This window comes from Bos indicus, chromosome 25, assembly GCF_029378745.1.
Source record: "Bos indicus isolate NIAB-ARS_2022 breed Sahiwal x Tharparkar chromosome 25, NIAB-ARS_B.indTharparkar_mat_pri_1.0, whole genome shotgun sequence".
Classification (NCBI taxonomy): domain Eukaryota; kingdom Metazoa; phylum Chordata; class Mammalia; order Artiodactyla; family Bovidae; genus Bos; species Bos indicus.
In genome coordinates, this window is record NC_091784.1 from 11,099,998 (window position 1) to 11,112,972 (window position 12,975).

General features: G+C 56.9%; 1 protein-coding gene across 1 annotated transcript in view; it reads right to left on the reverse strand.

Moving 5' to 3' along the window:
• LOC109578109 (uncharacterized) overlaps positions 1–12,975 on the reverse strand; it is a 166,190-nt gene that overhangs the window by 10,284 nt on the left and 142,931 nt on the right. Inside the window, exons 59-69 of the mRNA XM_070779250.1 lie at positions 10,813–10,981; positions 10,206–10,390; positions 9,892–9,984; positions 9,530–9,734; positions 7,793–7,977; positions 7,614–7,711; positions 5,386–5,570; positions 1,693–1,898; positions 1,405–1,582; positions 403–512; positions 33–149 (exon numbers count right to left, since the gene is read on the reverse strand). Coding sequence (XP_070635351.1) covers positions 33–149; positions 403–512; positions 1,405–1,582; positions 1,693–1,898; positions 5,386–5,570; positions 7,614–7,711; positions 7,793–7,977; positions 9,530–9,734; positions 9,892–9,984; positions 10,206–10,390; positions 10,813–10,981 — 1,731 coding nt within the window. The remainder of the gene's footprint in view (positions 1–32; positions 150–402; positions 513–1,404; positions 1,583–1,692; positions 1,899–5,385; positions 5,571–7,613; positions 7,712–7,792; positions 7,978–9,529; positions 9,735–9,891; positions 9,985–10,205; positions 10,391–10,812; positions 10,982–12,975) is intronic.

Below are 12,975 nucleotides of genomic sequence, written 5' to 3' on the forward strand. Positions count from 1 at the left end.
CTGCTGCATGGCCTCTGCAGCCGCACACTCACCACTCCAAAACAGCTTGCCAGGCTGGAGTGGGGGTCGTGGAAGAAGGCCCGGCAGGTGGGGCTCTGTTCCGGGCATGCCGGCCGAGTCTTCTGCACGGCTCTGCAGTCACCAGCCACCTGGGGGCATGAACCCAAGACTCAGGCCTCCTGCCTGGACCTCTGTCTCCTGGGAGGCTCCACTGAGTGCCCCAGCTGCAGGAGGGGACCACCACCCCCTCGGCCTAGGATGGAGAACCTCTGGAGCCCTGGAGATGAGGTTCCCATGCTGCTCGCGTGCACGGCCAATCCACATGGACGGTTCCCTCTCCACCCCCAGAATCCTAGTGATGACGCCCAGGCCCACAGAAGGGCGGGCTGGCCAGCGGCTCACCTGCCAGGCCAGGGCGAACTCCTCCAGGCTGCTGGCCACTGTGCCATCTGGCAGCATGAGCTCGTTGCCGGCCTCGTTGTCATTGGTGCCCAGAAGACCAGCGGACAGGCCTGTGGAGCAGGGGAGGCAGGACGGGCCATGAGAGCCCGCTGGCCAGGGTTAGGGGCATGGCCAGACCCTGCGTCCTCCAAGGCTGACCGCCCTAAACAGCAGCCCTGGCTCTGAACCTTCTTCTCCAGAGAGAGAGGAGAATAAGGACGGTGAGGGAAGCGTCTGTTCCTCTCCCGGGCCCTTCTCTGTCCACCAGCCCTCTCCCAAGTGGCTGGGATGCAAGCTCTTCAGTGTTCCTGGGACGTCCCAACCAGGTCAAGGGGAGGGGGCAGAACGTGGGGTCAGAGCCCTGGGCTCAAAGCCTGGTGCCGCTGCTCGAGGCTGGGGACATGGGGGTGAGTAACGTTGGCCACCTGTCCCAGGGGACAACAGTGGGGGGAATCAAAGGAGAAGGAGCTGACCATGCAGTGTAGCTCCTAAAACAGTGCAGTGGTCAACCAGCCGGCTGCATCCAGAGTTGCACACCCCTCAGTTTGATCCCTGGGTCAAGAAGATACCCCCTGGAGGAAGGCATGGCAACCCACTCCAGTATTCTTGCCTGGAGAATCGCATGGACAGAGTAGCCTGGCAGGCTATAGTCCATAGGGTTGCAGAGTCGGACACGACTGAAGCAACCTAGCATGCACACACTCCCTGAGGTAGGGGCTGTCCCAGTACTGACCGTGATCAGAGCTGGAAGAGATGGGCTTTGCACTTCTTCCAGTTCTGGGCTGTTCTGATATCTGCTCAGGTTGTGAACCCCAAGGACCAGCAGAGGCCCAAGAGCATCCTTGGGCCTCCCACCCTCATCCTCCCAAGGACAAGGAGTAACTGCTCGCTGGGAACTGTCAGTCTCAGCCCCAGAAGCTGACTGCACCGACTCGGAGGCTGTGAGCGGGGGCCCAGACCCACCGTGCTGCCAGACGCTCAGAGTCAGGCTGCAGAGGCCGGTGGGGACGTCACAGGTGATGGAGACGCCGTCCTCACTGGTCAGTTCAATCCTGGGGTCGTCCCTCCTGGTCTTGGCGGGAGGCAGGTCCCTGTCCAGACAGCTCTCCCCGGGCAGGGAGTTGCTGTACAGCCTGTAGGTCTGTGGGCCAGACAGGGGCTAGGACAGGCTCCACAGGGCACACACGTGTGGACGTGGCAGGAGGCAGGAAAAGTGGCCGGTGACCTTCCCACCCTGCTCGCCAGGCTCACCTTCAGGCTGGGGTAGAGGGCGAGGATGGTGTGGTTCAGCCCCACAGTCAACGATGTGAGCCCCGAGCCTGTCCGGTTTAGCATCAGCGAGAACGTGTTGTGAGCAAAGTCCTGGGCCAGCAGCAGGCTGCCACAGAGGTCACCAATGCCCCACACCTGGCCGTCAAAGGTCACCACGTACCTGGTCCCGGCCACCATGGCATGGTCTGGAGAGAAACAGCCAGAGGCAGGGTGAGTGGGGCCCGCTGCGCTGGCTGCAGGGTTGGGGTGGGGACCAGAGCCCACAGGGCAGCCCAGGGTGTCCAGGGCCTGCTCCTTGGCTGGTGTCCTCGGGGAAGCCCACCTGGGGAGTGGGGTCTGTCTCCAGGAACCCCAGCTTCTAGACAGCTTGAGCTCTAGGGACGCCCCAAGAAGAAGAGTCTACAGCCAAGTCGGCAACAAGAAGGAACCGAGGGGGGATGCACGTTTTGGCACTGGGGACCCTTGGAAACTCCGGGTGAGAAGCCTGGGCACATGTTACATGATTCCGTTTATACAAAGTTTGTAACAGGCAGATCCACAGACGGAAAGTGGACTGGGGTGTAGTTGAGGGATGGGGACAGACAGCTAAGGGATGCAGGGTGTCTTTTGGGGGTGAGGAAGGTTCTGTAGTTGACCATGTTGATGGATGCACACCGGCCACTGAATCGGACACTTTAAATGGACGACCTGCAGCCTCCCAAGGCGATAGAAATACACAGAAACAAATGGGACCTGATCAAACTTACAAGCTTTTACACAGCCAAGGAAATCATAAACGAAATGAAAAGACAACCTACGAAATGGGAGAAAATGTTTGTGACCGACCAGGGCTTAATTTCCAAAATATAAAACAGTTCACACAGCTCAATAGAGGAAAAAAAAAAAAAAACCCCAAACCCAATAGAAAAATGTGCAGAAATAAATAAATAAACATGTCTCTAAAGAAGAAATAGCCAACAGGCACACGAAAAGATGCTTAACATCATTAATAATTCAAGAAACGCAAATCAAAACTACAATGAAACACCATCTCACACCGGTCAGAATGGCTACCATGAAAAACTACCAATAAATGCTGGAGAGGATATGGAGAAAAGGGAACCCTCCTACACTGTTGGTGGGGATGTGAGCTGATGCGGCCACTATGGAAAACAGTATGGAAGTTCCTCAGAAAAGTGAAAATAGAATTACCATATGATCCAGCAATCCCACTCCTGGGCATATATCCAGACAGAACTCTAATCCAAAAAGATACACGCAGCCCTGTGTTCATAGCAGCACTGTTCACAAGAGCCAAGACATGAAGGCAACCTGAACGTCCATCAACAGATGAACGAATGAAGATGGGGCGCGTGCGTGCAGTGGGATACGAGGCGTTAAAAAGAATGGGATAATGCCGCTTGCAGCAACACAGATGGATCTAGGGAGTGCCATCCTGAGCGAAGTCAGACAGAGGAAGACAGATATCTCCTATATGTAGAATCTTAAAAAAAAAAATGATGCAAATGAACTTATTTACAAAAGAGAAACAGACTCACAGACTTAGAGAATGAACCTATGGATACAAGAGGGGACGGGTGGGGGAGGGACAGTTAAAGCATGTTTGGGATTGACATGTATTGGGTTGGCCAAAAGGATCGTTTGGGTTTTTCTGTAAGATGTTGCAGAGTGAACTTTCTGGCCAACCCAACACACACCACTATATTTAAAACGGATGACCTACAAGGACCTGCTATATAGCGCGGGGAGCTCTGCTCAATATTACGTAACAACCTAAATGGGAAAAGAATTGGAAAACGAGTAAGATATACGTATGGGCGAGTAAGATATACGTGTGGGCTTCCCGGGTGGCTCCACGATAAAGAATCCCCCTGCCAGTGCAGGAGACGCAGGGTTGATCGCTGGGTCAGGAGGAGCTCCTGGAAAAGGAAATGGCAGAGTACTCCAGCACTCTTGCTTGGGAAACCCCATGGACACAGCAGCCTGCCGGGCTGCGGTCCATGGGGTCGCAAAAGAGTCGGACATGACTTTGAGACTAAACAACAAGATGTACAGACACGTGTAACTGAATCACCTTGCTGTCCGCCTGAAACAAACACAACATTGTTAATCAATATACTCCAATATAAACAGTTAAAGACAAAGGCCATACGTCACGAGCACGTGGGATCCAAAATATGACAAATGAACCTGTCTACAAAACAGACGCGTGGACACAGCACAGATTCACTGTTGCCAAGGGGGAGGGGGAGGGGCTGGGGTTAGGAGATGCAAACGATTATGTGTAGAATAGATCAACAATGTCTGTATGTATAGCATAGGGAGCTGTATTCAATATGTATGTATGTACAGCATCAGGAACTACATTCAATATCGATAACCACAGATGAAAAGGAATATTTTAAAAAAGCATATGTATAACTGAGTCATTTTGCTGTACAGCAGAAATTAACACCATATTGTAAATCAGTGACATCCATACTTCAGAAACAAAAGGATTTACACCAGGTTCCACACCTTTGCCTCCAAACTGAACTAACCACATCATTTTATTTATAAAGATGAATACAAATGGCATTTTTCCATTTGTCTCTCATTTCTTGTCACCCTTGACGGAAGGTCACAATTTGTTGAATTGTACCCTCACTGAAGCTACGGCAAAGAGACACGTTCACTATTTTTGAAAAAACTACAAAGGCTCTGTCCCACAGGAGGGAGGTGCCACTTGGGCCCTGCCCTCTTCACAGTGAGCAGAAGGTGTCCCGAGACAGGGCAGTTCTGACCTACCGGGCCAGCAGAGGAGCAGAGGCTTGGGTAGGGAGCAGATAAGAGAAGCCCCGTCTGTCGAACACATACCCAGGCCACCCCATGATGGCCTCACGAGGAGGGTCCCTCCGTCAGGTGTCAGAGCCAAAGGTCACGGCCAACCCCAGGTCACACACGTGGAACCCAGGGACCAGGCTATTCCTGGTTGCCCCGCTGCTTGCCAGACAAGTGTCCCTGACTCCAGCGGCTCCCACCCGTCTGCATTCCCACCTGTTCTCACCTGTGCGATCACAAGACACCCCAGGCTACACACCACTCCTTGCCAAGCCCTGCCCACCGACTTGAGACCCTCCCGGGTGCCAAAGGCATGCACCTGTTACCTCCCAAGTGAGCCACGTTGCCCCTCCGGGTGGCACAGAGGTGGAATGGCTCACCAGCACACACTCGGAGGAGAGAACGCAGACTCCCAGGCGGTCCCAGCCCCCGGAGCTGTGTCTGCTCCTGGCCCTGCCTCTGGCCCGAAGTCTTGCCTGACAGTCTGGACTCGATTAGTGGCCTTCTGGCTACAACTGGAGGTCTGTTTTATGCTTTTCCTGCAGAGTTCCCCCCGGAGGGAGCTGGCCTGGTCCTCAGCCACTCGCCATGCCTCTGTGCTGGGCTTCAGACTCAGGCTGTGACTTTCTGGACAAATGCCTTGGATCCGCAGCCCAGCCCTAGTCCTGTGTGACCCTGGGAAGCCCAGTAACCTCGGCACTCAGCCTGGGAGCAGATGGGCCCAGCACCGTGATGCTAGGGTGTCCCTGTACCAGCAGGGGATGGTCCCACTGTCCATCTGTCCCTGCCAGGTCACGCCACTGCATCCCAAAGGGCAGAGGGGCCCCCAGAGAGGAGGAGCACAGGACTTACATCCAGAGGGGGCCCCCAGCAGGCCGCGTTTGAGCCGGTGGTACTCGGCCAGCACGCTGGTCCCGTACAGCGCTCGGAGCGGCCGCAGCAGCAGCTCTTCCATCAGGTGGCTGGTCACGCGGGCCACATCCAGGGGCTCATCCCCTGCTGGCAGCATCGGCAGCGTTACCACCACCGCGCGGTCCCTAGGGGGAGCACAGAGGAGCTGGGAGACCCCAGCACGAAGGCCTCCTGACCCTTCCCAAAGTGCCTGATGGCCCAGGCCTCAGAAATTCAGCTTGCCTCGGTGGGGTGTCTGGAGGGCAACTCAAACTTAACAGGCCAGAAAGGAGCCCCACACCACCCACTTCCAGCACAGCAGGCTGAACAACAGCCCCAGAGACGCCCAAGCTGCTGAAAGGCTACATCATCTTAGGTGGCCAAAGGGACTTTGTAGGTGTGACCACACTAAAGATTCTGAGACGGATTCCATGTGGCCAGTGGAATCACAGTGGACCTTGTAAGAGGCAGGAGGATCAGAGGAAAGATACAAGGACAAAGGTCAGAGGAGAGAAGCTGCTACACTGCTGGCTTTAAAGATGGAGCAGGGGCCACGAGCCAAGGAAAGGTGGCCAGTGGAAGCTGGAAAAGGGAAGAACCTGAAATTCATTTTGAAATTCTGACCCTTGGAACCACACGATAATACATCTGTGTTGCATTAAGCCACTGAACTTGTGGTAATTTGCTACAGCAGCCATAGGCAACTGAAAAAGCTCTAAGCTGATCCCTGTACCCCAGTCACCCCCTTTACTCCACAGATGAACCCTCCACCCTTTCAGTCATCAAAGCCAAGACCCTTGGAGTCATCCCCAGCTCTTCTCTTTCACCACCTACATCCAACCTGTCAGCCAGTCCTCCAGGCTTGTTCAGAGTCTGACTGCCTCACGCTCCTCCATGGCTGCCACTGCCCGGTGCAGCCACCCTCCCATCTTGCCTGGACCATTCTAAACTGGGCCCCCCACTTCTATCCCCCACTTCCTGACCCCAGTCTTTATTCTCTACATGGGCGCCAGAGGGATCTTATTAAATGAAAGGCAGAGCATGTCCTTCCTCAGCTCAAAACCTCCTGTGTATTCCAGAAGCCCGTTATCTCCCTAACTCCTCCACCCTCCGCTCCAGCTCCCCCGGCTTCCTTCATGTTCCTCCGGCAGCAGATGCATTTGCTCCCCCAGGCCTTTGCGCCGGCTTTGCCCTCCTCCTGGAACTCTCTTCCCATGACTATACCCAGCTCACTTCCTCGCCCTTACAAGGCTCAGATGCTGCCTTCTCACTGAAGCCAACCATGGCCTCACTCTTTAAAATGCCCCCATCGGCATCTTCCCTTGCAGTCCAGTGGTTAAGACTCCACACTTCCACTGCAGGGGCCATGGGTTCAATCACTGGTTCGGGAACTCAGATCCTGCATGCTGCACCACTTGGCCAAACTAATAATTCATTAAAAGGTTAATGTTAAAAAAATGCCCCCATGTCCTTTTTTCCCTGTGGCAGTTAGATAACATACTAGCTCAGGGGCTTCCCAGGTGGCACTAATGGTACAGAACCTGCCTGCCAAGGCAGGAGACGTAAGAGACATGGGTTTGATCCCTGGGTTGGGAAGATCCCCTGGAGAAGGGAATGGCAACCCACTCCAGTATTCTTGTCTGGAAAATTCCATGGACCGAGGAGCCTGGCGGGTCACAGTCCATGGGGTCACAAAGAATCGTACCTGACTAAGGCGACTTGGCACACGTACTACCTCAAAGGTGGGTAGACTATGGTCTGTAGCCAAATCCAACCTGTGGTCCTGTTTTTGGACAGCCTACAAGCTAAGAATGGCTTTGACATGTTCAAAGAATTCTAAACAGAAACAAAAGACCAAGGCTACATGAGGGGCCAGCTAGCTACAAAACCTGTACACATCACTCTCAGGCCATTTACAGGAAGGCTTGCCGCCCCCGAGGGGCAGATAACCTGGTCACTGTCTCCCCAGGCAGCCAGGGGAGGGCCAGAACCTGTCCCACTCACCACTGCGTCTGCAGCATCTAAAACCCCACCTGCTCAGAGAGAGCGCTTGTAAAATATCTGCAGAATGAAGAACAGACCTCAGTTTTCTGATCTGTAAAATGGGGATGAAAATGCCTCTGGCAGGGAAGTGGATGAGGTGGAAGGTGTGCCTGGCGTGGGGCAGGGCCTTGGAGCGGAACAGTCACCTGGCTGAGAAGCTGTACAGGTCCAACAGGGGTCTGCGGAGCCGCCTCAGTGCCCGTGAGAGCGCAGCGTCGGCCCAAGACAGCATCTGGTGGGCGGCCTGGACAGGGTGGGGGCCGTGAGAGCCGTCAGGGCCATCCCTGCCTGAGACACCGCCTCCCACCCCTGTGCCCCACCTCACCAGCTCCAGGGCGCCCCCTGTGGCCTCCAGCGCTGCCCCAAGGGGTCCGGACCCCCAGGTGCCCGGTGTCCCGGACACCCAGGCCTGCAGCTGCCGCAGGGCCTCCTCCGCCCGCTTCCGCCACACGTTGTCCAGGGGCTGCACCGTCACCTCCAGGTAGGCATCCTTCAGCGTGGCCAGGGGCCCTGCAAAGGCAGCCACTGCCCCCCGTGAGGCCTCCTGGGCCTGGCGGCAAGTGCAACACTGCTGGCCGCCTGCCAGGCCCATGCAGGGAAACCAGCCCGCCTCTCCCAGACAAGCCGGGCCCCCAGGAAGGAAATAGAGCCTGCGACCTGGAATGAGGTGGCGGCACTAGAGACTGTGGACGTCAACCCGGCAGGCCCGAGGCTGCCCGTCTGCAAGGCCTGTTCGCCAGGGCAGCCCCTGGCTGGATTCTGGGGGAGTCCTACCATTCCCAGACCTAGTGAGAGGGCCCTCCTGGGCCTGGGGTGCAACAGACAACATGCTGAACACCCCCTTTCCTTCTGTGAGTCTGGGATGTCGGTCTGTGCCAGGCAGGGGCTCCCACCTGACCACCCCGCAATGAAAAGCCTGGGTGCGGAGCCTCTAGTGAGCTCCCTTGGGCAGTTGATGTCTGACATGTGTTGTCACAATCTGAAGCGGGGGGCGGTGAGGGCATCCTACGCGCTCCCACTGGAGGATGAGTCTGGGAGCTCCTTGGTTGGGGGGGTCTCCCTGGAGCCTCCTCTATACCTGTCCCTCCACGGCCTGGCTCTGTATCTTGGCCCTATGGCTGCAGGTGCAACTCCAAGCTGAGAGTTGAGTCCTAGTGAGTCATCGATGCCAGGGTGGCCCTGGGATTCTGACTAGACACACAAGCAGGGGTGAGAGGACACGGAACGGCCAGTCTGGCTCAAGCACCGGCCAGTCTCAGGGTGGCCGCCCTGGTGCTGGGCAGGGTCCTGGGGTCCCCCACTGGGCCAGCTGTCAGCCCTGGTGGTCCCAGACCCTGGGAGAGGCTGGAGGGTCCCGGTGTCGCCAGGAGGGCGCTAGGGACAGCAGCCGTCACAACCGGTATGGCCTCCCTGGTGCTTATCACAGAGCCAGAAACAGGCCCTGGAATCTACAGCAGCAGGCTTTGCAGAAATAAAGCTGTACGCCCTAAAGAATTCAGGCAGAGACTGAAGAAACTCGGGCAGAGGTCCAGAAGAAATAAGGCGGTGAACATGAGGGATATGAGCTCAGAGACCTACAAGAACGGATATGGCTGGCTTCCCCAGTGGCTCAGTGGTTAAGAATCTGCCTTCAATGCAGGAGACGTGGGTTAGGTCCTCAGTCAGGGAAGATCCCACATGCCGAGGAGCCTGTGCTCCGCCACGAGAAGCCTGTGCACCACAGCTAGAGAGTAGCCTCCCTGCCCCGCTCGCTGCAACTAGAGAAAAGCCTGCCCCGCAACAAAGACCTAGCACAGCCAAAAACAGCAATAAATCAAAAAAATGGACACTGCTCCCCAAGTCTGAAGGGTGTAGGTCCATGAGGAAATAAGGCAGACGACTCTAAACGAAGTTGGGGTGCAGGCCCGCTGGAAATCTGGTGGCCTTCCTGCTTGAACCAGGGCCCCGAGCCAAGTGTGAGGGGCCCGGGTCAGGGGCCTTGGGGTCAGGCGTGGGTCGGGGGCCCTGGGGTCAGGCGTGGGTCGATCAGGGGCACGGTCACACCCCCTGCCCCTGCACTCACGTTCTAGCTCCTTCCGCAGCTGCTCCAGACCTGCCCGCAGCCTCTCCAGGGAGAGCGGCACGTGGAGGGTGAGCACCCGCCCAGCGGGGCTCAGGCCCCACAGCGCGGCCACCGCCCTGCCACCGTCCTGCACGGCCCCCAGCCCCGCCTGGCACAGCCGCAGAAGCAGGCCGGCCGTGCCATCCAGGGCGCCCGCTGGCTGCACCTGGGCAGAGAGAACAGAGGCTGGATCAGCATGAGGGTCTGGGGCCATCTGCACCCCTCGTGCCCTCAGAGGGGGCCCCAGACAGAGCAGAGCAGTGACCCCCCCAGCCCCACACTCCCTCCCTTCTCCAGTGACACCCCAAGTGCACTCTACCCACCAGGCGCTGGAACCGTCTCACATAGGCATCCAAGCTGTGGATCCTCTCCTCCAGCCCCGCTTGCATCTGGGACCCGAGAGCAGCCACCCTGGACTGCGGACACAGAGGGACAGGCTGGCCCCCCGGGAATGCAGCGGGCACAAAGCATTCGATGCCAGCAGCAGGGCTGTGAAACTGCGTGCCACGCTACGGGCTGTCTGCCTCCACTTTCCTTGGCTCCGCTGGACTCTGGGAGCCTGGGCCTGTGGCCTTGGGTGGGGCTCGGGTGGGGGTGGTAGGAATGGCCACTCCTCCCCTGCCCCCAGCCATCTCACCTCCACGTGGCCCAGCAGGGTCCCCTGGCAGCCGCGTGCGGCCAAGCGGAGGCTCTGGTTGGCAGCCTGCAGGGTCAAGCGAACCAGCGGCTGGACGGGCTGCCCTCGGTCCCGGAGCAGAGCCTCCACCTCCGCCGCCTGCCTGTGGGCGCAGGCCCGCAGCAGCACGCTCTCCTCTTGGCTCCCTGGGGCCAGGAAGGGACCTGCTGTTGAGCCCAGGACTAGTCCATCCGCCTCCCAGCTGCCCACTCCTCTGGTACTCCATAGTCTCCTATAGCTCCCTACTTCCCACAGGCAGGGTCTCAATGGCCCTGGGACTTGAGGATCTCAAACTGAGCTGCCTACGTCAACCTTCGGACCCCCCCCAACTCCCAAAGCCTGGTTTCTTCCCCCATCCCCACACCCACCTCTGATCCAGACCTTCTGCCAGCCTCTGCTGGCATCACAGTCAATCCAGGTGGCCGTGGAGAGCTCCTCTCCTCCTGGCTGGGGGGCCACGAAGCCCTCCCAGGGTTGCCTTTGACTTTTGAGCTCGCATCACCCCAATCTCTGACTTCTCCTGGGCCAAGCTGAGCCCCACCGAGCCACACCCAGCGCCTCTACTCACCTTCCTTGTGGGCCACCGAGGCCTGGAGGCAGTTCGGGGCCCGAGACACTGACAGCCTCACTTTCTCATCCCCGTCGTCCACGCTTCCCTCCAGCTGGACCAGGCTTCGAGAAGCCGAGGTGGAGACGCGGCCCAGCAGGCCAAGCCACTGAGCTGTGGGGCCATGGAGCTGGGGGAGGGGGCAGGGGCCTGAGTGGGACCTGGCCCCTGCCCTCTGCTGCCCCAGACCTGGGGAGAGGTGGCTGGGGAGACCGAGGTTGAACCTTCTGGGGGAAAGGCAATGCCCACCCCACCCCATACCTTCAGGAGCAAGCGCTGGGTCCCCCTCACCCAACGACCCTGCCACAGGCCTCAGCTCATGCTCATGCGCACTCGCTCAGTCATGTCCGACTCTTGCGACCCCAGGGACTGTACCCCGCCAGGCTCCTCTGTCCAAGAATTCTCCAGCCAAGAAAACTGGAGTGGGTTGCCATGGCCTCCTCCAGGGGATTTTCCCAACCCAGGGATCGAACCCGGGTCTCCCACGTTGCAGGCAGATTCTTTATCATCTGAGCCACCAGGGAAGCACAGGGCTCAGAATCCCTACCGACTGCATAAATGCTTATTAAAATCCACATCCAGGGACCTAACTGCGCACGGATATGGCATCCAGATGGTTTAAGAATTCCTGATGCTCAGGCCTCACCCCAGAGATTCTGACCTAACTGACTGGGGGGAGCGGCTGGGCCCTGGCATTTCAACATCCCCAGCACCTGAGTGTCTTTCCCACCTGGCGAGGTTTTCCGTATCTGCAGGAGAACCACTACAAATGTCTCTGCAAGGTCAAGGAGACATTGTGGGTGGCGGCTGGCATAAAGGCCAGGCTACTGAGCAGTTTGTCCCAGCCCCTGTAGCCACCAGCCTGGAGGGGAGGGGACACAAGACGGATGGTTGTGCAATCGCCAAGTTGCATCCCACTCTTAGCAACCCCGTGGACAGCCAGTGGAACAACTGACTGGAACAGCTCATGACATACCGATAAAACAGTTCCGAGTGTGTGTGCTCAGTCGTGTCTGACTCCCTCGAGACCCCATGGACTGTATGCAGCCCTCCAGGCTCCTCCATCCATGGGACCACCCAGGCAAGAATACTGGAGTGGGTTGCTTTTTCCTTCTCCAGGGGATCTTCCAGACCCAGAGTGGGGCAGAGTCAGGAAAACCCTCAGCAGCCTAAAGGGAAGGAACCCTGAGGGAGACCCAGCGGGGAGGGGAGGCAACAGGCTGACTGAGATGCATTTGTGGGGGAGGAGAGCCCCCTCAGGCCTGAACTCAGCTGCTCTGTATTCTGGTCCAAATACTGCATCTCCCAAGCGGTGCAGCCCAGAGTAAGTGTGTTACCCCAGTTTCAAAATCTGTAAGATCAGATGTAGAACAGTGGTTCTCAAAATTTATCAGGAATCAGAACTCGTGTGTGTGTGTGTGTGTATTTGTGTGAATGTATGCAGGAGGTCTGTTATGGGTTGAATTGTGTTCCTCAAAAAGATCTGATGGTTCCAACCCCTGGCACCTGCGAACATGGTGTCATTTGCATGTCTGTTCTTTGCAGATGAAATAAATTTGCGATGAAGTCATATATAAGGACACCTAAATCCAATGACTGGCGTCCTTATAAGAAGGCCAGGTGGGGACTTCCCTGGTGGTCCAGTGGCTAAGACTCCATGCTCTCAGTGCAGGGGGCCAGGGTTCAATTCCTGGTCAGGGACTAGATCTCACATACCACAACTAAGACCCGGTACAGCCAAATAAATAAAATATTAAAAAAAAAATACTGGAGTGGATTGCCATTTCCTTCTCCAGGGGTCCCGAGTTCAATCGCTGGTCAGGGAACTAGATCCCACATGCTGCAACTAAGACCCAGCACAGCCAAATAAATAAAAATAAATATTAAAAAAAGAGAAGGCCATGTGCCGACAGAGGCAGAGGTTGGGATAATGAAGCAACTCCTGGATTGCTGGTGGCCCCTAGCAGCTGGAAGAGACAAGGAAGGATTCTTTCCTGGGGCTTCTAGAGGAAGCACGGCTGGCTGACACCTTGATTTTAGCCTTCTAACCTCCAGAACTGTGAAAGAAGAAATCTCTGTCGTGTTAAGGCACTCAGTTGGTGGGTAATTTGTTAGCCCTAGGAA